The 21,807-nt window shown below is 42.7% G+C and overlaps 1 protein-coding gene across 1 annotated transcript in view; it reads right to left on the bottom strand.

The window, feature by feature from the left end:
• LOC122810818 (complement C3-like) overlaps window positions 1-21,807 on the bottom strand; it is a 1,708,896-nt gene that overhangs the window by 1,115,655 nt on the left and 571,434 nt on the right. The window contains exon 12 of the mRNA XM_044082377.1: window positions 5,538-5,747. Coding sequence (XP_043938312.1) covers window positions 5,538-5,747 — 210 coding nt within the window. The remainder of the gene's footprint in view (window positions 1-5,537; window positions 5,748-21,807) is intronic.

Below are 21,807 nucleotides of genomic sequence, written 5' to 3'. Positions count from 1 at the left end.
TGCTAACTCCCAGCTAGGATCAATAGACACCTATATTATGCAATGGACTGCCTGTTAACTCCCAGCAAGGATCAATAGACACCTATATTATGCAATGGACTGCCTGATAACTCCCAGCTAGGATTAATAGACACCTATATTATGCAACGGACTGCCTGCTAACTCCCAGCTAGGATCAATAGACACTTATATTATGCAACGGACTGCCTGCTAACTCCCAGCTAGGATCAATAGACACTTATATTATGCAACGGACTGCCTGCTAACTCCCAGCTAGGATCAATAGACACCTATATTATGCAACGGACTGCCTGCTAACTCCCAGCTAGGATCAATAGACATCTATATTATGCAATGGACTGCCTGCTAACTCCCAGCTAGGATCAATAGTCACCTATATTATGCAATGGACTGCCTGCTAACTCCGAGCTAGGATCAATAGACACCTATATTATGCAATGGACTGCCTGCTAACTCCCAGCTAAGATCAATAGACACCTATATTATGCAATGGACTGCCTGCTAACTCCCAGCTAGGATCAATAGACACCTATATTATGCAATGGACTGCCTGCTAACTCCCAGCTAGGATCAATAGACACCTATATTATGCAATGGACTGCCTGCTAACTCCCAGCTAGGATCAATAGACACCTATATTATGCAATGGACTGCCTGCTAACTCCCAGCTAGGATCAATAGACACCTATATTATGCAATGGACTGCCTGCTAACTCTCAGCTAGGATCAATAGACACCTATATTATGCAATGGACTGCCTGCTAACTCCCAGCTAGGATCAATAGCCACCTATATTATGCAATGGACTGCCTGCTAACTCCCAGCTAGGATCAATAGACACCTATATTATGCAATGGACTGCCTGCTAACTCCCAGCTAGGATCAATAGACACCTATATTATGCAATGGACTGCCTGCTAACTCCCAGCTAGGATCAATAGACACCTATATTATGCAATGGACTGCCTGCTAACTCCCAGCTAGAATCAATAGACACCTATATTATGCAATGGACTGCCTGCTAACTCCCAGCTAGGATCAATAGACACCTATATTATGCAATGGACTGCCTGCTAACTCCCAGCTACGATCAATAGACACCTATATTATGCAATGGACTGCCTGCTAACTCCCAGCTAGGATCAATAGACACCTATATTATGCAATGGTCTGCCTGCTAACTCCCAGCTAGGATCAATAGACACCTATATTATGCAATGGACTGCCTGCTAACTCCCAGCTAGGATCAATAGACACCTATATTATGCAATGGACTGCCTGCTAACTCCCAGCTACGATCAATAGACACCTATATTACGCAATGGACTGCCTGCTAACTCCCAGCTAGGATCAATAGACACCTATATAATGCAATGGACTGCCTGCTAACTCCCAGCTAGGATCAATAGACACCTATATTATGCAATGGACTGCCTGCTAACTCCCAGCTAGGATCAATAGACACCTATATTATGCAATGGACTGCCTGCTAACTCCCAGCTAGGATCAATAGACACCTATATTATGCAATGGACTGCCTGCTAACTCCCAGCTACGATGCTGGAAAAAAAAAAAAAAAAAAGAAAGAAATAGAAGCCACCTCTGCAAAGAGATCAGTAACCACTGGGTCTAGGGATCGAAACCTCCTCTGCAACATCATTAGAATGGCTGGTAGGGACATGTATATCTGACAGAGGATACCACTGCTGTGGAACAGACTTCCCATCCATGTAAAACAAAGTTCATCCCTGTCCATATCAAGCACAACCTGGATTTATGGATGGGAAACAGAAACTTTGCCCCCATGCTACTAATGGACAGAGGCAGCTCCTAAATGCTTTATCCCATAATTGGGTCCCCTCAAATTATCTATGGTATGATCCATGTTATTCTCATTAGGGGTAACTATAATTATCATCCAAGGGGTGGGCAAGGCCATTCTCAAACCAGATGGGGTGGGTTAATTCAGGCACAAAAAGGGAAACTTGCTGTGCTTAAAATGACCACCGAGGGCAGCTAGCCTGGTACTTACCTGTGAACCTGTGTACTTATAAAGGAAAGAGCTTCAATCTTCTCTTGGTAGCTTTTTGTTTAAAAACCAAGGGTCTTTCTAATTGCCTGTTTTAATCTCCTTTCATATAAAAACACTGAAGGGTACTAGGAAATAAGTAAACATTCTTTCAATCCACTGTAAACGAAATCTCATCGCAACAAAAGTAATCATAAATAGTGCGCGCACACACACACACACACACACACACACACACACACACACACACACACACACACACACACACGTGTGCGCACACACACACACACACACACACACACACACACACACACACACACACACACACACACACACACACACACACTCACACACACATGTGCGCGCACTCACACACGCACACACACACACACACACACACACACACACACACACAGACGCACGCAGACACACACACGCACATGCACACACACACACACGCACACACGCACACACACACACACACACATGTGCGCGCAGGCACACACACACACTCATACACGCACACAGACACACACAGACACACACGCACACATGTGCGCGCACTCACACACACACACACACATACACGCACACACACACACACACACACAGACGCACACAGACACACACACACGCACAAACACACATACACAGACACACACACACTCTGCGCATACACGCATGCACAAACACATGCACATGTAAATGCACACACACATACACACACACATGCACACACACACACACACACTCACGCGCACACACGCATGCACAAACACTTGCACATGCAAATGCACACACACACACACACACACACACACACACACACACACACACATACACACACACATGAACACAAATGTGCACACACACACACACACACACACACATATGCATTCACAACACACACACACACACACACACACACACACACACACACACACACACACACACACACACACATGCACACAAATGTGCACACATACATGTATGCACATACACACACACACACACACACACACACACACACACACACACACACACACACACACACACACACACACACACACTTCAAGTTAAATATTTCAGCATTCCTGTGTTGATATTACTGCAATCCTTTAAGTGTCAGTCAGATAGCTTGCCCCCTAGTATTTACATAACCTAAGGGCAACGCATATACTGTGTTTAGCACCTTATGAGGGTGACATTCAGAACAATCTAAGGGAAACAGTCAGCACATTACATTGCATGGGCAGAATTCAGTATGCATCAGGGAGAGCATTTAGCACATCTCAGGAACAACATTCAGCACATAGAGTTTTGCTAATTGTTATTATAGGTTTAACAATAACATAATTTGCATGACATACAGTTACACATTCTGAAAGATGTTTACAGTAGCATAATTTAATATATAATACAAAGAATATGAGACATTCAGAGTGTACTTTCATTGCAGCTATAACAACTGGCCAGTGTCTCAAAAGCAGATACACATATTCTTTTTGCAAATATCCCTAGAATTTACTACACACGGTATGTAAGATACACAATATGACATTGGTATTTGCAGAATATAAGTGGCCTTGCTGTAGTAAGCATTTATTGTACACAGTATGTAAGGTACACCAGATATACTGTTCTGAGCATTCCATGTAATTCAGACATCAGTATATATATACAGTAGTTGTGGCCGTATTTAGTTGTTGTGTCTTTCGGCTTTTCCTGGTTAGGGGTCGCCACAGTGGAACTCCGGTCCGCTAACGATTGGCAGTAGATTTTTACGTGCTGAGTTGCCAGCCCTGATACACAACCTTCAACGAAGGTATGCCCATTCACGCATGTCTCCACGCAGAAGATGCTCTAGCTAAGAATCAAACCGGACAGCGTCTTACTGTGAGGCCACAACGCTCCGCAGCACCACCACTGCAGATATGGCCGTACTTAGTGTTTACTATAAATTGTACATACAGTAGATAGCATATGATTTCCGCCATCTCTAGGGAGCATTCAATGTAATTTAGACATCAGATGTAATGGCAATCTGAAATAATACCTGCCAGTGAATCAGAAGCTAATATATACAATAATAATAGTCAATGTATTTCTGTGCTGCAGGAAGACAGCAAAAGACACTGGCAGGTAGGGGAACTCTATAGAAAATCAAAGAGCATTATGGTTGCACAAAGTCCTTTGTAAAGGCTACATGTGTTAGCATACTTGTGCAGGATGTTACACCTGAGTTGTAGGTTAGGATCACTCTGCTTGGTGACAACAACAAGACAGAAGCAATGGCGGCAGACAGATGCATAAGAGGACAGAGCAGCAGACTGGGTTTGCATCCCGATGGGAACTGCATGTAATGAAAGATAAGCAATATAAGAAAGCAGGAAAAAGGCGATCCCAATGCAGAAAGTGTAGTTAGAGGAGTAAAACCAAAGGCAATCCCAACGCAGAAAGTGTAGCTAGGTGAGTAAAACCAAAGGCAATCCCAATGCAGAAAGTGTAGTTAGAGGAGTAAAACCAAAGGCGATCCCAACGCAGAAAGTGTAGTTAGAGGAGTAAAACCAAAGGTGATCCCAATGCAGAAAGTGTAGCTAGGTGAGTAAAACCAAAGGCGATCCAACGCAGAAAGTGTAGCTAGGTGAGTAAAACCAAAGGCGATCCCAACGCAGAAAGTGTAGCTAGGTGAGTAAAACCAAAGGTGATCCCAATGCAGAAAGTGTAGCTAGGTGAGTAAAACCAAAGGCGATCCCAACGCAGAAAGTGTAGCTAGGTGAGTAAAACCAAAGGCGATCCCAATGCAGAAAGTGTAGCTAGATGAGTAAAACCAAATGATACTGATGGAATTCTTCTATCGAATGATTACCAATATGGTTGTATCTTAAATACTTTGCCCATTTGTGGGCATCATACAGAGGGGAAGAGGGTATAAATAGCATATCACACAAAAATGCAAGAGGAATAAATACTCTATACATAGATGGTGGTGTATTGAGGAAAATTTTCTAGAACTTGGAATATACACACAGGAAGAGAAAAAAGTGCAGAAACACATGGTCAGGAAGTAAGATTGTGGAGCTGAAGAGAACCATGAAAGAGGAAGGGGAAAAGGATTTAGAAAGAATTTGAGTTTATGATTTATATGAAAAAATCTTTTTCATGAAGAAGATGGTGGACTAATGAAACACATTGCTAAAGCTGGCATGGAAACAGATTAGCAGACATGTTTTGGGGGTGGCTTAGATGCAAAATGTGAAGGCAGCCTCACAGTTCTGCTTTGTACCGCAGTAGACCTGATGGACTTAAGGTCATCTTCTGTACGTTACCTGTCTTTTTAATGAAACAGTAATTACCAAGTCTTACATGAAGGCAGACAATGAGTCAATGAGATGTTGAGAAGGATGTCAGCATATATCAGGTATATTGCATTTAGCACATAGTAAAGATATCAATAAACAAAACACAGTAAATGTTAAAAACCTACCACATAGGTAAAGTACTTTATCTTGTCTTGGATGCCTGGATCATTCTTCAAGTTGAAGTTAATGTTGATGTTTTCACCTGGCGTTACCTCTGTTGTGGCCACACTAATGAGTAGATAGTTATTAGAGCTGTCTTTTGTTCTATATGGTTGGGCTATCATGGAAGCAGTAGCCTGTCGTGCCGCAGGTAGGTTTGAAATTTCAGTGTTGACCTTAGAAAAATAAAATTAATTTATTTGCTGTGGAACGATGTAACCATTCTCTGCAGACAAAGAAACACAAAACCATGCTTTCTGCATAGAAACAAATGAAAACCATAAAGAAATGTAGATAAATGTAAATTTGGATGGTGCAGTGGTGCAGCTGTTTACATTGTTTCCTCACTGCATGAGGTTTTCTAGTTCGATTCTTGGCTGGGGTGCCTTCTGTGTGGAGTCTGCATGTCCTCCCTGCATTCATGTTGTTTTTTTTCTGGGTGCTTCGGTTTCCTCCCACATTACAAAGACATGTGTCTAGAGCATTTCTCCTGGGGCCTCCTCTGAAAATTGGAAAGGTCGTGGGCAAACAGTAGCCTCTTCAGAATGTCATCTTAACCCATGTAACAGAAAACAGCATGCAAAATAAAGGCATATAATAGTACAGAGTGTAGTTCATGAGTCCACACTTCAGTAGGAAAAAAGTTCATGCTGCCTGACAACAGTTCACTCCTGGGTTCAATTGTTAGCTGCTGTGCCTTCTAGAAAGACTCTATTATGTCCTCCCTGTGCCCATTATGGATTTTTCCTGGGGTATCTGCTTTCCTCACACGTAGGAGAGATGTGCATAAAGGTGAGTAGGCGATCTTCTATTTATTCCTAGGCGTGTGTGTGTGTGTGTGTGTGTGTGTGTGTGTCTGTGTGCATGTGTGTGAATTTGTGTGTGTGTATGTGTGTATGTGTGTGTGTGTGTGTGTGTGTGTGTGTGTGTGTGTGTGTGTGTGTGTGTGTGTGTTCTTCATATGGTGCACCATTCTGTGCTGGAATGAAGCAGTGTCATTTTGAGGGTCAGTTATCTACCTGACGTCTGTAGCTTGGCAGTATAGGCTCTGTTCCTCCTCCCATATGATCCTATACAAGATAAAGTGGACATCTGAAGATGAAATAATCAATAAAATAGTTGAAATGTATGAACACTGCATTTGAAAGAAATTGTGAAATAAATGGAAGACTCATAAATGTTTTTGTTCACAGCAAACAGCAGTTACGGACTGAATAAAGGAAATGTAAATTGCATCAGTGTGACTCAAGCATACATGTATGTAGAGTTTCAAGTAAAATAGTGCACCCATTTCACTGGGCTTGTTTGAGTGCATATTGGATACAGAAAAAAAGATGTGCAGAGAAATAGTATCTAAGAGAATGGGATCTTGCTTGCTCCAAATATGTTTAGGAGGTATGTTGTGAAAACATTGCCATTGTTTTTCCATGTTACTTATCTATTCGCATTACTAATGCATACAGCTGCATTCTTTCTTGGTGTCCCTTCTTTTAGTACTATAATATAGCTATTCAGTGTGTTATTATATATTTAACTTTACACCTCATCAAATATATATTTGTCCTTCTCTAAGCATGTCCTCCCAGAGGAGCTTCCTTTTGCCCACCCACCTTTAGTAATCTATTACCTGTCTAGACTTGCACATTCCACATCCTGCAATACTCTTCTACAGAACACCAACATTTTATTTATTTGGTTTGTTTATTTATTTATTTGTTTTATGTTTATTTATTTATTTACATTTGTTTACTAGGGTACTACACTGATCACAAAAGACCATTTGCAGGCACTGCACAGCAGGAGAAGAAATTTGCAAAAATAAAATAATAAAATAAAACAGAACTAATTCACAAACTCAGAGTAATCATAGAAGGTACAAAATCCAACAGATGACTGAAACAGTAAATATTACTAACAGTGGAGAACAACAAAGATGGATTAATTTTAGTAGTAAATATGGGAGGTAAGCAGCAGGTGAGAACACAGGGTCGAAACAGAAGCAATGTAGGTGACGGATGAGTTATGTAATGTGCCCAGTGGAAGAATTTTGATAGAGGTGTCTTTCTGAGTTGTGCTTCAAAAGTAGGAAGAGAGGAGATTCCTTTTAGGTGTGTGATTGCAGGTAGATTGGTAGAGTCTGGGTGCAAGAATGGAGAAGTAGTTGTCAGCACAGTGCAATCTAGCTTGAGGGGTCCAGAGTGAGGGAATGAAGTTGATGATGGGTGTGTGACCAGCAAGCTGATAGGGGTGTGAGCAGCAGGCCGATGGGGGTGTGATGAGTAGGCTGATAGGGGTGTGAACAGCTGTTGCTGATAGGGCTGTGATCAGTAGTTGTTGATGGGGGTGTGACCAGCAGGCTGATGGGAGAGGATCGTATGATCAGCAATTGTTGATGGGGGTGTGATCAGCAGGTTGATGGGGGTATGATCAGCAGACTGATGAGGGTGTGATCAGCAGTTGCTAATGAAGGTGAGACCAACAGGCTGATGGGTGTGTGACCAGCAGGCTGATGGGTGTGTGACCAGCAGGCGGATGGGGGTGTGACCAGCAGACTGATGAGGGAGTGATCAGCAGTTGTTGATGGGGGTGTGATCAGCAGGCTGATGGGGGTATGATCAGCAGACTGATGGGGGTGTGACCAGCAGTTGCTGATGAAGGTGTGACCAGCAGGCTGATGGGGGTTGATTGTATGATCAACAGTTACTGATGAGGGTGTGACCAGCAGGGTGACGGGATGTGATCAGCAGGCTGATGAGGGTGTGACCAGCAGGCTGATGGGGGTGTGACCAAGGGCGCCCGCAGGCAGGTGCAAGGGGGTGCACTTGCACCCCCCTGGAACCGGCTGGCCAGGAGATTAATTTTCTTTCAAAAAAAAAAATACTTTGGGCATTCTTCTTTCACGAAAGACTTGGCATTCTTCTTTAAGAAAGTATACGGGGGCCAGTCCCATAATGCATCACATCGAAATCCGACATCTTTACATGGAAGGGGCAGGAGTGTGATTTTGTTTTGTTTTATAGCTTAAGTTTTTAGCTATGTAAACACAGAAAATAAATAGCTGTACATGTTCTGTTGTAAGAAAGTGTATTTATATAACTCGCTGGCTTAACAAGTTGTGTGTTGATCGTTTTGGAAGTCCTGAAAAATCTGTTCCCATGGCTAATAATATGACTCTTCAGGTAAAATTAATATATTTTGAAGAAACTATATTAGGGAGGTGGCAAATAATCACCGTATCCAGCCACAATAGATGTATGTTTATAAATTGGATTAACGTGTGCTTTGGAATACGGGCGTAGTGGATTAATGTGTAAATTTGAGAACTTTAGCTTTCTATCAACTCTTAAATGTTTTATAGTTTCATATGGTTTTATGAGTCTAGAAGTATTGACGTTTGTTTAATTTGAATGAAATTTTTTTTTCAGAGTATTTATTTGAAATGTTTTGTATTCTTTTGTTTGTCAACTGAAGACGCAACAAAACCGGTCAGATTGGTATTGCAGGCTTTAATTACTTTGTACTGTAAATGGATATAAAGAAACTGCAGGCTGCAGTGTAATGCCCATGGGTGGTGTTTTTGTGAATAATGTAGTGTGCCCTTATGGTTATAGTTTGCTAAAGTAAGTGTTTTTAAGAAATACTAAGGGTTTTGCGTGGCGAATTTAAACGCCATTCTTCTGATTTAAACATGTCATCGACTACATGTCCTGCTTAGTTCAGAACATGATGGGTAGTGTGCATCTTCGCCTTTCCATACCTCTCAGGTGTGTCTTACTACGAGGGCCTCTCCTTATTTTGAGCTTTTAAATGTCTGTGTTTGTCACATTTTCACATTGAAAGGATCTGCCTCACATTCAGTATTACGACTTTCAGCATAATTGTATAAGCTTAAAGTAACATATATTTATTCTGTAAGTTTCTTAGCTGAAGTTGTTGGAAAGCTGGTAGTAAGTGTTCCCCATTTTGTCCATTTGTTCCACATTATGAGAGGTAGTGTTCTTCGTTTTAGAAATAGAAGGTTGAGAGCTATGTTTTACATTGCAACAGTTATTCCTGTAAATTTTAAGGAGTCTAGTATAAATCAAATGACACATCGTAGGGGTACATGAAGTAGTACTTTCCTTTACTGACCACCTCTTGATTTCAGGTACATGGCAAGGCTACTGGTACTTTGTTTTTTGCTTAGTGGCAAAAATGAACTTTATGGTTTGTAGATGGTCTGACCTTTCCAAATGGGTATCACCTCCTTAAAAAAAAACACAATATTCTAAGTGATGCTGAGGGAAAAAGTACTCTGTAGAGTATTTGTGGTTACAGAACCAGGCAGGGACAAAGACAAAAATAACTGGGAACAAAGACCTCAAATCAGGAATACTTTATAAAGTTTAGTAGTGTTCCCTTGGAAAGTTGACAATATGGGCGGCATAGTGACGCAGCAGATGGTGGTGTTGCCTCAGCAAGAGGTTCCCCAGTTCATCTCTCAGCTGGGGTGCCTTCTGTGCAGAGTCAGCATGCCCTCCCTTTGTTCTCTTGTGTATCATCTGGGTGTTCCGTTTTCCTCCCACACTTCCAAAGACAATGCAGTAGGCGGATTGGGCACTCTAAATTGGCCATAGGTGGTAGTGTGGGTGCAAGTGTGTGGTGTGAAAGAACTACAGGGACAGGGCTAGCCACCTGGCAATGTAATCCTTGGCTCTAGATGATTGTCACTGTTGAAGTGACACCTGACCCCATGTGCAAAAAACAGAAAAAAGGGGGTTGTGGATGGATGGACTTGGAAATTGACAGAATGTGAGGACATGAATTGATATTAATTTTTGAAGGAAACTGTAACTCTAAACTGTTGTCACTGTTTCTTGTCTGCGGTGTGCCACTGTTTTTTTTTTTTTTTTTTAACATCATCAAATTCAGGATGTACAGAGCAAAAAAGTAAAATCCGCAACATCCCTGGACATTGGGGACACTTGAGAGTCTGTATGTTAGAAAGGGCTACTGAATGTAGTTATGTAGCCGTATATACTGGCAGTCATAAGAACAGCTCAGCAGGTGAAGGTACTGTACTGTTCTGTTTGTTTGCCTCGGTAGAGGTGACATGTAGGCTGGTTTTGTATGCTACCAGTTATTGTGTTGAGCTGCTGCATACACTGTCTGATGCTGGTGTAGAATGTCTAGACAAGTCTGTCAGGATGTTCTGTACCCTAATGAACTCTTATTTTCTCAACTCCTTGTGGAAACACCTAATGAAACGTATTTTATGTAAAGAATGTTTTGCTTTTCCTCAGGTAGGGGAGGCATCACAAACAGTTACAATTTTCAACACCATCACTTATGTTTATTTTAAGCAAATGCCTCCATGTTCTCCATAGCAACTGTCCATACTCTGTGTGAAGAACATTACTAGTTTGGCTGCTTGCATTGTTTGCATCCATGCCTTCTGACTATTGCATGATGCACATTCACATGTGTGACACTTGTAGGCAGCTGGAAAGGTAATCAGTTCACATGGGGCATGTGGGAAGAAATTGGGTGTTGAACAGAAACTCATGGAAACAGAGAGAGAGAGCATTTAGACTGCACAGAAGGCTGACTATGTGAGAATTTAATTGGAGAATTGAGCTCTGTCAGACATATCGGGTCTAACTGCTTAACCATTGAGTACTCTTGTTTTTAAGCATATGTGATGTCAATATGATTCATCTCAGCAATTCAACTCCTTGACGCTATTGTGTTTTTCCTTGGAGAAAGCACTGCTACTGACTCTGTAGGATATACTTGTATTTGGTGGCAGTCTGGCAAACAGCCCAAACCATTAACTGAGTCTTTGTAGCCCTTAAGCAAGTTGTCACTCTTCTGACAAGATTCTTATCTAGTATGGTATCTGCTATTCTCCCTGTCTACAGCTATGCTTGTATTCTTTATTCTAGTGTGCAAATGTAAATATTTTCTAAACCTTGTTTCTGCATGATGATTAGAAGAAGTAAGAAATTTACATAAGTCGGCTTGTTTATTCTGCTTCATAATTTAGTGCTGTTAATATGTAAACATATATGACACTGCACACTTGCCTATGTGTAGCTTAAAAACCCCACAATTTGATTGTAAATGTTTAGCTTCTCTGCACAGATTTCTAAAATGCCACAATTTGGTTGTGTTTAGCTTCTCTGTCCAGATTTCTGACTTTCTAGCTTAATCTCTGGTTACATATTGTATGTACCGTTTTCTTGCAGACTGTTACGTCTGTGCACATTCTTAGGAAAATAGAGTTGGCAAGTAACACATTTTGTTCTTGTACATGCAACCTTTTTGACTGAGAATTATTTTCATCATATTACAGCTTTAGCAAAGTGTTATTTTCATTGCGTCTTCACACTTGTTTAGTTGCAGTGTTTTTTAAGTTGCAGGATATTTCCTTTTATGCTTCCTAAACCTGTCATGACTCCTATTCATTTTCAGTTTTTGTATTTCGCACACAGTAGACTCTGTTATGACCTTTAATTAGGACAAAACTACTTCAGTTGCTCTGCACAAGTCATTCTCATTCTTGCGTTGAATCTGTTTCCTTCAGCAAATTGTCCCCTTCTAAGTTTATATACCACATAAAGTTCTGTGTTTCATTGTAATGAACGATTTAACTCGCTGAGTTCAGTCTTTGGCTCGGTTCTTCAGTAAGATGGGTGTAGGTACTGAACCTTTTGCCGTTGTGAAAAGCATGTAGTAGCTATTTGGCAGATATTTTTGTCTCACTGTTACTCTGAAATGTTTATGTTATTCCAGTACTCTTTTCTCTCTCTTAAAACTAAAGTCAAAATGATGAACTTTCATTTTTCCCTTGTGACATGCAAAACTTTGTATACTGTACTATGTCAGTTTTCTGAGGTGCATCATTTGCATTCAAGAACAAATCTATAAATGCACAATTTTTAGTTTTCATACAAATTACCTTGGAGGAGGCTTCTTGGGGCTGCAGTTATACTGTTTCCGAAATGGAAAAAACTAAAACAACTTATTTATAATTGTTTTTTATATCGTTAGTTACCACCTGTCCCACTTTGTGAGGGACAGTCCCTCTTTGGGCACTTGTGTCCTGCAAAACAATTGTAAAAATGGCAAATGTCCTGAGATTTTAGGACAAAATTATTTCCTAGATTTTATGTAAGAGTAGCATAAAACTGTTCTTCTGTATCTGAAACACATACATGTTAGAAGAAACAGAATAAGCAACTAAAATGCTACAAGAATAAGCTTTTATTTAGGCAAAAAAGTGAAGGTCTGTTTTAGCCTGCAAAATCTGACGGTTGTACCAAAAATGTCCCACTTTGGGCATTTGAAAAGGTGGCAACCCTATATATTGTATAATGTTTGGTCTTTACTCATATGAATAAAAAGACTTGCAAGAATAAAAACTCAAGGTTTGAGACTGATTGCTACAAGATTTATTAGTGTATACTAAATGATTGAACAGAAATCTGTAGGAAACCATAGTATATACATACACACTGGCCTGAAACCAAGATTTTAAACACCAGAATTTTGTAGATAAATGTGTCTTGTATTCATTATTAACCTTTAATTTTTATATTGATTCTGTTAGGACTTTTACATTAAGCAGACTAGTTTAGGCTTATAAGCTTCTGACTGGGATGTCTTAAGTTTGTACATGGTGCTGTTCAGTTTGTAGTGCAAAGGTATGTGTGATGTATAACTTAAACATATGCCCTAAGATACTTATAGTACAAAAGTAGTAGTATCTATGTGGAGCTGGTGGAAATTTTAAGCAGCCTGTAGGGTCCCAGAAAGTTTCTGTTCACACGTTTTGAGAGCAGACTTGCTAAATAAAAGTTTGAAAGTGGAATGAGGGAATTTACTTGTTTTTATTTTAGTGTAACACTGGTAGAGAACCAGCATTTAAAAGACCAGCCATGTCTGGGTGAAAGAATTAATGTGATCTTCTGCAAAAGCCCCAGTGTGTACCTTCTGGAAGACACTGTGATATTGGACTTCATCTTTGGAGAAAATAAAATTCTGGAATTGTAGTTTTGTAATGCTTTGACATAACCCCAACTTTGGAAATTGGGTGATATAGATCTGGAGTGTAAGCAGTCAGATGTATGGGGGGGTCATACCTCTCAACCCCTAAATGCAAGAAATCTGGACAAAGCCAAGGAGGGACAAAGGGCCACAAATAGGGACAGATTTTAAATGTTACTGTAAACTTAGCATAGCAGGTTATGTGTTGGTGTGCATTTTCTGATGGATATGTGAACCTTGGCTCTAGATAATTCACTGCTGAAGTGACACCCCAACCCCATGCTCAAAAATAGAAAAAGGGGTTGTGGATGGATGAAGTCTGAAACTTTAAATGTATGCCATTATTTAGTAACTTTAGTCCTCAATGACTTGCCAGAAAACCACAAATTATGTGATGGATAGACCAAAAATATGGGGTAAAAAAAATTAAGATATTCTACAAAAATCTGAACAGTTGAAATGAAGGTATAGGGGCAAGATTATGCTTACCTTGATAGCGGTCTAGAGTAGCACTTCATTAATGCACTTGTCATCAAAATGGAATCTTTTGTTTTCCCATATTGTTTTAAATGGTTGGTGCTTGTTCGGAATGGGGGTTCTGTGTAACCATGAAAGGATTCAAGAGAAAAAGCTCAACACTTTAGAAGTGGACACTTTCTAAAAAAGTGTTAAAGTGTAGCTAGAGTAAGAGTACCATAACAAAGAACAACGTTGATTGTGTCGTGATGGTATTTTGAAGATATGTTTTACAAAGATATTGTTGGCATTCTTAAGATGGCATACATAAAGAAAAGTGGCATGAATTGTCTAAATGGATTATGATGCCAGGGCACTTCTATGGGCTAGGCTTGTAAAGGCTCCAGGGCCATTAGCCTAGTACACACCTATGAACACACCTATGAACCTAATCCATGCGTGCATTGTCGTCCGCTCACAATTTGAAATGCTTCGCGCCCTGGGAGAATAAGATACGATGTTGTCCGCTCGCAATTTGAAATGCTCCGTGGGAGAACAAGTCTGTGAGTTCTGCTTTGATCATTCAAATTCAATCATGTGCTAGTTTTCGCTTCATTCAATGCTGCTTTTACTGCCAGGTCGTTCATTCAGTGTTGCCAGGTTATCAATGCTGCTTGTGTGTGTGAATTCAATGCTGCTTGTGCTGCCAGGTCCATTCATTCAAGTGTAATGCTGCTTTTGCTGCCAGGTCATTCATTTGATTGTGTGTGTGTGTAAGAAATAGGTAGGGAAAGGTATGTGTGTGTGTGTGTGTGTGTGTGTGTGTGTGTGTGTGTGTGTGTGTGTGTGTGTGTGTGTAAGAAAGAGGTAGGTAAAGGTATGGGTGTGTGTGTGTGTGTGTGTGTGTGTGTGTGTGTGTGTGTGTGTGTGTGTGTGTGTGTGTGTGTGTGTGTGTGTGTGTGTGTGTGTAAGAAATAGGTAGGGAAAGGTATGGGTGTGTGTGTAAGAAATAGGTAGGGAAAGGTATATATATGTGTGTGTGTGTGTGTGTGTGTGTGTGTGTGTGTGTGTGTGTGTGTGTGTGTGTGTGTGTGTGTGTGTGTGAGTGTGTGTGTAAGAAATAGGCAGGGAAAGGTATATGTGTGTGTGTCTGTGTGTGTGTGTGTGTGTAAGAAAGAGGTAGGTAAAGGTATGTGTGTGTGTGTGTGTGTGTGTGTGTGTGTGTGTGTGTGTGTGTGTGTGTGTTGGTGTGTGTGTCTGTGTAAGAAATAGGTAGGGAAACGTGTGTGTGTGTGTGTGTGTGTGTGTGTGTGTGTGTGTGTGTGTGTGTGTGTGTGTGTGTGTGTGTCTGTGTAAGAAATAGGTAGGGAAAGGTATGGGTGTGTGTGTAAGAAAGAGGTAGAGAAAGGTATGTGTGTGTGTGTGTGTGTGTGTGTGTGTGTGTGTGTGTGTGTGTGTGTGTGTGTGTGTGTGTGTGTGTGTGTGTGTGCGTGTGTGTAAGAAATAGGTAGGGAAAGATATGTGTGTGTGTAAGTAAGTAAGGAGGGTTCATACCTCACAATTATCCAGATTTTTGCCTCATATTTTCAGTTTGTTTCTCATAAAATTGTGTTTTTTCTTGCAAATCACTGAGGATTGAAGTCAGAAAATATTGGCAAACATTTGAGTTTTAGGCTTCATATCCTCAGAAAATGCATACATATATAAAACTTGTTGTTCTATCCACTTTCTAAGGAGGTATGGGAATGTATGTGTGTGTCATACCTTGGAACTGTAAAGATTTTCAGAGAATGTCCATATTTTTGCTTTATATTTTTGGTCTGTTCCTCATAAAAAATATTTTTTCCTTGATAAATCACTGGGATGAGCTAAGGATTAAAGTTATTAAATAATGACATGTATTTGGGCTTCCGACTTCATCCTTTAGAAAATGCATTCTAACACAAATCCTGTTATTATAGCAACTTTCTAAATGGGTCCCTAGTTTTGGGCCCTGGTCCAGATTTCTTGTGCTAAGAGATTGAGAGGTATTGTGTGTGTGTGTGTGTGTGTGTGTGTGTGTGTGTGTGTGTGTGTGTGTGTGTGTGTGTGTGTGTGTGTATAAAAGTGAGGTAGCATACCTCTCAGCTGTCCATGTTTTTGCAGAATGTCCAGATTTTTGCTCCATATTCCTCCTAAAAGGATTGAATTTGCTAAATAATAACAGATGTTTGAGTTTTAGACATCATATCCTTTAGAAAAATGCATACTAACAAATTCTGTTATTTTTAGCAACTTTCTAAGTTCATGAGGGCAATATTTATAATCTGTCCCTGTTTATTTTATGCTTTGTCCAGATTTCTTGCACTAACACGATGAGGGTTGTGTGTGCGTGAGTGTGTAATGCCCTAGTTAGAGTTAGCAGGTGGAATTTATTTTCAAGTGTATTTATAAGGACTTGTGAGCTTCAAGGGAAGAGAAATTTACTGCTGCTCATGCTAAGCCTGTTTGTGCAACTGTTTTGATAAGCAAATGGTATCACTGTTGTGGTATAGAATTTGAAAGCAGTGTTAGTAGCACAGTAGGCAGCCTACTTGCATCTTGATGTAGAGGTCTATAGGTTCTACTCCCACAGCATATAGATTTGTATTTTAAGGGGATGGGGTGCTGCAGTCCTGAGAATGTCCTCCTTTGGAGGAAATGCCTAGTAACTATGAACCAATTTTTCAACTTGCCACCCATTCCCTGTTGCAGTATACCAACTTACCATTTTTTTTAATGTAGCATGGGCAATGTATTCTTTAAGATCAGTAGGCACTGAATTTGTAGATAAAACACTGAAATATAAAGTTTTCTAGCAACAACTTTTGCATTAGTTTCAGATCTCTTTAATGTGGAATTTATTGAGATGACTTTTATTCTGCAGAGATTCTGCATATTGATTGATATTGGTGGATTGTATGACAGAAGTTTGTGTGGCCCTTTATGGTTGAAATGTTCTGAATTGGGCAGGTTGTCATCATTGGTTCATATGATTTGTTTCATTGCTTAAAGGAAAAATTTTCAGAACTATAAATTTAAAACACACTAGCAAGTGGTGCTGTATTATACAAGGGACATAATTCAATTATTATATAGCATAATTAATACAGTCAGGAAGGTGAATCAAATAACTTTTGATTGGTTCTAAAAATGTGTGCAAGGAGCCTATGATTTGAAAATAGCCCAAAGGTAAACCCTGCCACTGGCCAGATGCATTTTCTTTGAATGCGAGTTTCAATGTTGTTTCAGTGAATGTGGGTTTCAAAGGTAGAGAAGTTTTAATGCTAAGTCTCTTTTCATTGTAAGACTATTGCTTTGTTTAGATTTAGTAAATGTCTATCAGTGTTTGTGCTATAAAATTTGAAATAAAAGTTGTAAATGAAATCCAAATATCAGTAATCATTGTAGAAGTAAAGCATAAAACAGTATGCACACTGAGAGATTTAAACAGTGTCTATGACAAATAGGGAGAAATAGTAATGGGACACTGGAATGGCTGCGTGGGCGGGGGTGGAGCTGTGTGGGCGGGGCAGCAGAGGGGGTGGGGCTGTATGGGCGGGACTTGGGTTTGCACCCCCCTGCAAAAAATCCTGCGGGCTCCCTTGGGTGTGACCAGCAGGCTGATGGGGTTATGACCAGCAGGCTGATGAGGGTTTGACTAGCAGGCTGATAGGGGTGTGACCAGCAAGCTGATGGGAGCGTAATTATCAGGATGATGGGGGTGTGACCAGCAGGATGATGGGGGTGTGATTAGCAGGATGATGGATGTGTGGCCAGCAGGCTGATGGGGGTTGATCATATGATCAGCAGTTGCTGATGAGGGTGTGACCAGCATACTGATGGGGGTGTGATCAGCAGCATGATGGGTGTGTGATCAACAGTTGTTGATGGGGGTGTGATCAGCAGGCTGATGGGGGTGTGATCAGTAGGCTGATGGTGTGAACAGCAGGCTGATGGGGGTGTGACCAGCAGGCTGATGGGGGTGTGACCCGTAGGATCATGGGTGTGGATTATATGATCAGCATGCTGAGGTGTGATCAGCAGGCTGATGGGGGTGTGAACAGCAGGCTGATGAACGTGTGACCAGCAGGCTGATGGGTGTTGATTGTATGATCAGCATTTACTGATGAGGGTGTGACCAGCAAGGTGATGGGGATGTGATCAGCAGGCTGATGGGGGTGTGATCAGCAGGCTGATGGGGGTGATCAGCAGGCTGTTGGGGGTGTGACCAGAAGTTGCTGATGGGGGTGCGACCAGCAGTTGCTGATGGGGATGTGACCAGCAGGCTGATGGGGGTGTGACCAGCTAGGGGTGTGACCAGCAAGCTAATGGGAGTGTAATTATCAGGATGATGGGGGTGTGACCAGCAGGATGATGTGGGTGTGATTAGCAGGATGATGGATGTGTGACCAGCAGGCTGATGGGGGTTGATCATATGATCAGCAGATGCTGATGACGGTGTGACCAGCATGCTGATGGGGTGTGATCAGCAGCATGATGGGTGTGTGATCAGCAGTTGTTGATGGGGGTGTGATCAGCAGGCTGATGGTAGTGTGAACAGCAGTTGTTGATGGGGGTGTGACCAGTAGATTGATGGGGGTTGATTGTATGATCAGCAGTTGCTGATGAGGGTATGATCAGCATGCTGATGGGGTGTGATCAGCAGCATGATGGGTGTGTGATCAGCAGTTGTTGATGGGGGTGTGATCAGCAGGTTGATGGGGGTGTGATCAGCAGTTGTTGATGGGGGTGTGATCAGCATGCTGATGGGGGTGTGACCAGCAAGCTGATGGGAGTGTAATTATCAGGATGATGGGTGTGTGACCAGTAGGATGATGGGTGTGTGACCAGTAGGATGATGGGGGTATGACCAGCAGGCTGATGAGGGTGTGACCAGCAGGCTGATAGAGGTGTGACCAGCAAGCTGATGGGAGTGTAATTATCAGGATGATGGGGGTGTGACCAGCAGGATGATGGGGGTGTGATTAGCAGGATGATGGATGTGTGACCAGCAGACTGATGGGGGTTGATCATATGATCAGCAGTTGCTGATGAGGGTGTGACCAGCATGCTGATGGGGGGTGTGATCAGCAGCATGATGGGTGTGTGATCAGCAGTTGTTGATGGGGTGTGATCAGCAGGCTGATGGGGGTGTGATCAGCAGGCTGATGGGGGTGTGATCAGCAATCGTTGATGGGGGTGTGATCAGCAGGCTGATGGGGGTGTGATCAGCAGTTGTTGATGGGTGTGTGATCAGCAGGCTGACGGGGGTGTGATCAGCAGGATCATGAGTGTGGATCATATGATCAGCATGCTGAGGTGTGATCAGCAGGCTGATGAGGGTGTGACCAGCAGGCTGATGGGTGTTGATTGTATGATCAGCAGTTACTGATGAGGGTGTGACCAGCAAGGTGATGGGGATGTGATCAGCAGGCTAATGGGGGTGTGATCAGCAGCATGATGGGTGTGTGATCAGCAGCTGTTGATGGGTGTGTGATCAGCAGGCTGATGGGGGTGTGATCAGCAGCTGTAGATGGGGGTGTGATCAGCAGGCTGATGGGGGTGTGATCAGCAGTTGTTGATGGGGGTGTGATCAGCAGGCTGATGGGGGTGTGACCAGCAAGCTGATGGGAGTGTAATTATCAGGATGATGGGGGTGTGACCAGCAGGATGATGGGGGTTGATCATATGATCAGCAGTTGCTGATGAGGGTGTGACCAGCATGCTGATGTGATCAGCAGGCTGATGGGGATGTGATCAGCGGTTGTTGATGGGTGTGTGATCAGCAGGCTGATGGGGGTGTGATCAGCAGTTGTTGATGGGGGTGTGACCAGCAGGATCATGAGTGTGGATCATATGATCAGCATGCTGAGGTGTGATCGATCAGCAGGCTGATGAGGGTGTGACCAGCAGGCTGATGGGTGTTGATTGTATGATCAGCAGTTACTGATGAGTGTGTGACCAGCAAGGTGATGGGGATGTGATCAGCAGGCTGATGGGGATGATCAGCAGGATGTTGGGGGTGTGACCAGCAGTTGCTGATGGGGGTGTGACCAGCAGTTGCTGATGGGAGTGTGACCAGCAGGCTGATGGGGGTGTGACCAGCAGGCTGATGGGGGTGTGACCAGCAAGCTAATGGGAGTGTAATTATCAGGATGATGGGGGTGTGACCAGCAGGATGATGGGGGCGTGATTAGCAGGATGATGGATGTGTGACCAGCAGGCTGATGGGGGTTGATCATATGATCAGCAGATGCTGATGACGGTGTAACCAGCATGCTGATGGGGTATAAGCAGCAGCATGATGGGGGTGTGAACAGCAGTTGTTGATGGGGGTGTGATCAGTAGGGTGATGGGGGTGTGACCAGCAGACTGATGGGGGTTGATTGTGTGATCAGCAGTTACTAATGGGGGTGTGATCAGCAGGCTGATGAGGGTGTGATCAGCAGGCTGATGGGGGTGTGAACAGCAGTTGTTGATGGGGGTGTGATCAGCAGGGTGATGGGGGTGTGACCAGCAGACTGATGGGGGTTGATTGTATGATCAGCAGTTACTGATGGGGGTGTGATCAGCAGGCTGATGAGGGTGTGACCAGCAGTTTCTGATGAGGGTGTGACCAGCAGTTGCTGATGGGGATGTGACCAGCAAGCTGATGGGGTGTGACCAGCAGGCTGATGGGGGTGTGACCAGCAAGATGATGGGTGTGGATCATATGATCAGCATGCTGATGGGGGCGTGATCAGCAGGCTGATGGGTGTGTGATCAGCAGGCTGATGGGGGTGTGATCAGCAGGCTGATGGGGGTGTGACCAGCAAGCTGATGGGAGTGTGATTATCAGGATGATGGGGGTGTGACCAGCAGGATGATGACTGTGTGACCAGCATGCTGATGGGGACTGATCATATGATCAGCAGTTGTTGATGGGGGTGTGATTAGCAGGCGTATGGGGGTGTGACTAGCAGGTTGATGGGGGTGTGATCAGCAGGCTGATGGGGGTGTGATCAGCAGTTGCTTATGGTGTGACCAGCAGGCTGATGGGGGTGTGATCAGCAAGATGATGGGTGTTGATCATATGATCAGCATGCTGATGGGGGCGTGATCAGCAGGCTGATGGGTGTGTGATCAGCAGGCTGATGGACGTGTGATCAGCAGGCTGATGGACGTGTGATCAGCAGGCTGATGGGGGTGTGATCAGCAGGCTGATGGGGGTGTGACCAGCAGGCTGATGGAGGTGTGATAAGCAGTTGCTGATGCAATGTGATTCCAATACTAGCATTCATTCAGAAGCCATGGGTGATATTGAGTTTCTTAAAAAATTTCTGATATGGCACTTGTAATTGCATTTAGCAGCTCAGCTGCTAGTAATTGTAACTGAAAGTGGAGTTTAATTTGAAAGACCTGATTGGGGGGGAGGGGGTTGAAGTGTCAGCTGTCTGTGGAACTCCATAGGGTACCAGATGACCTAGGTACAGCTCTGGTATTAGTATAATACCCAGGTATTACCCATGATTCTGACATATGGCATACCAGACATCTGTACACCTCTTCCTCAATAAAGAAGTCCCACATCATTACCTAATAGGTAAGTGTGGGCACACTAATATGGGTCTATATTAGAAGACCGAACGCTTAGGTGATTGAACACCTAAACATCGATCTTCTAATATCGAACCGCACAATGTTGAATGTCCCAAGGGAAACACGTCCCTCAGCCACAACACAAAAAAAATT

This window comes from Protopterus annectens, chromosome 9.part0 (assembly GCF_019279795.1).
Source record: "Protopterus annectens isolate FY-2018-M chromosome 9.part0, PAN1.0, whole genome shotgun sequence".
In the NCBI taxonomy this organism is placed as follows: Eukaryota; Metazoa; Chordata; order Ceratodontiformes; family Protopteridae; genus Protopterus; species Protopterus annectens.
The sequence above is the reverse complement of the archived record's forward strand: the minus strand, read 5'-3'. Positions and strand labels throughout refer to the sequence as shown.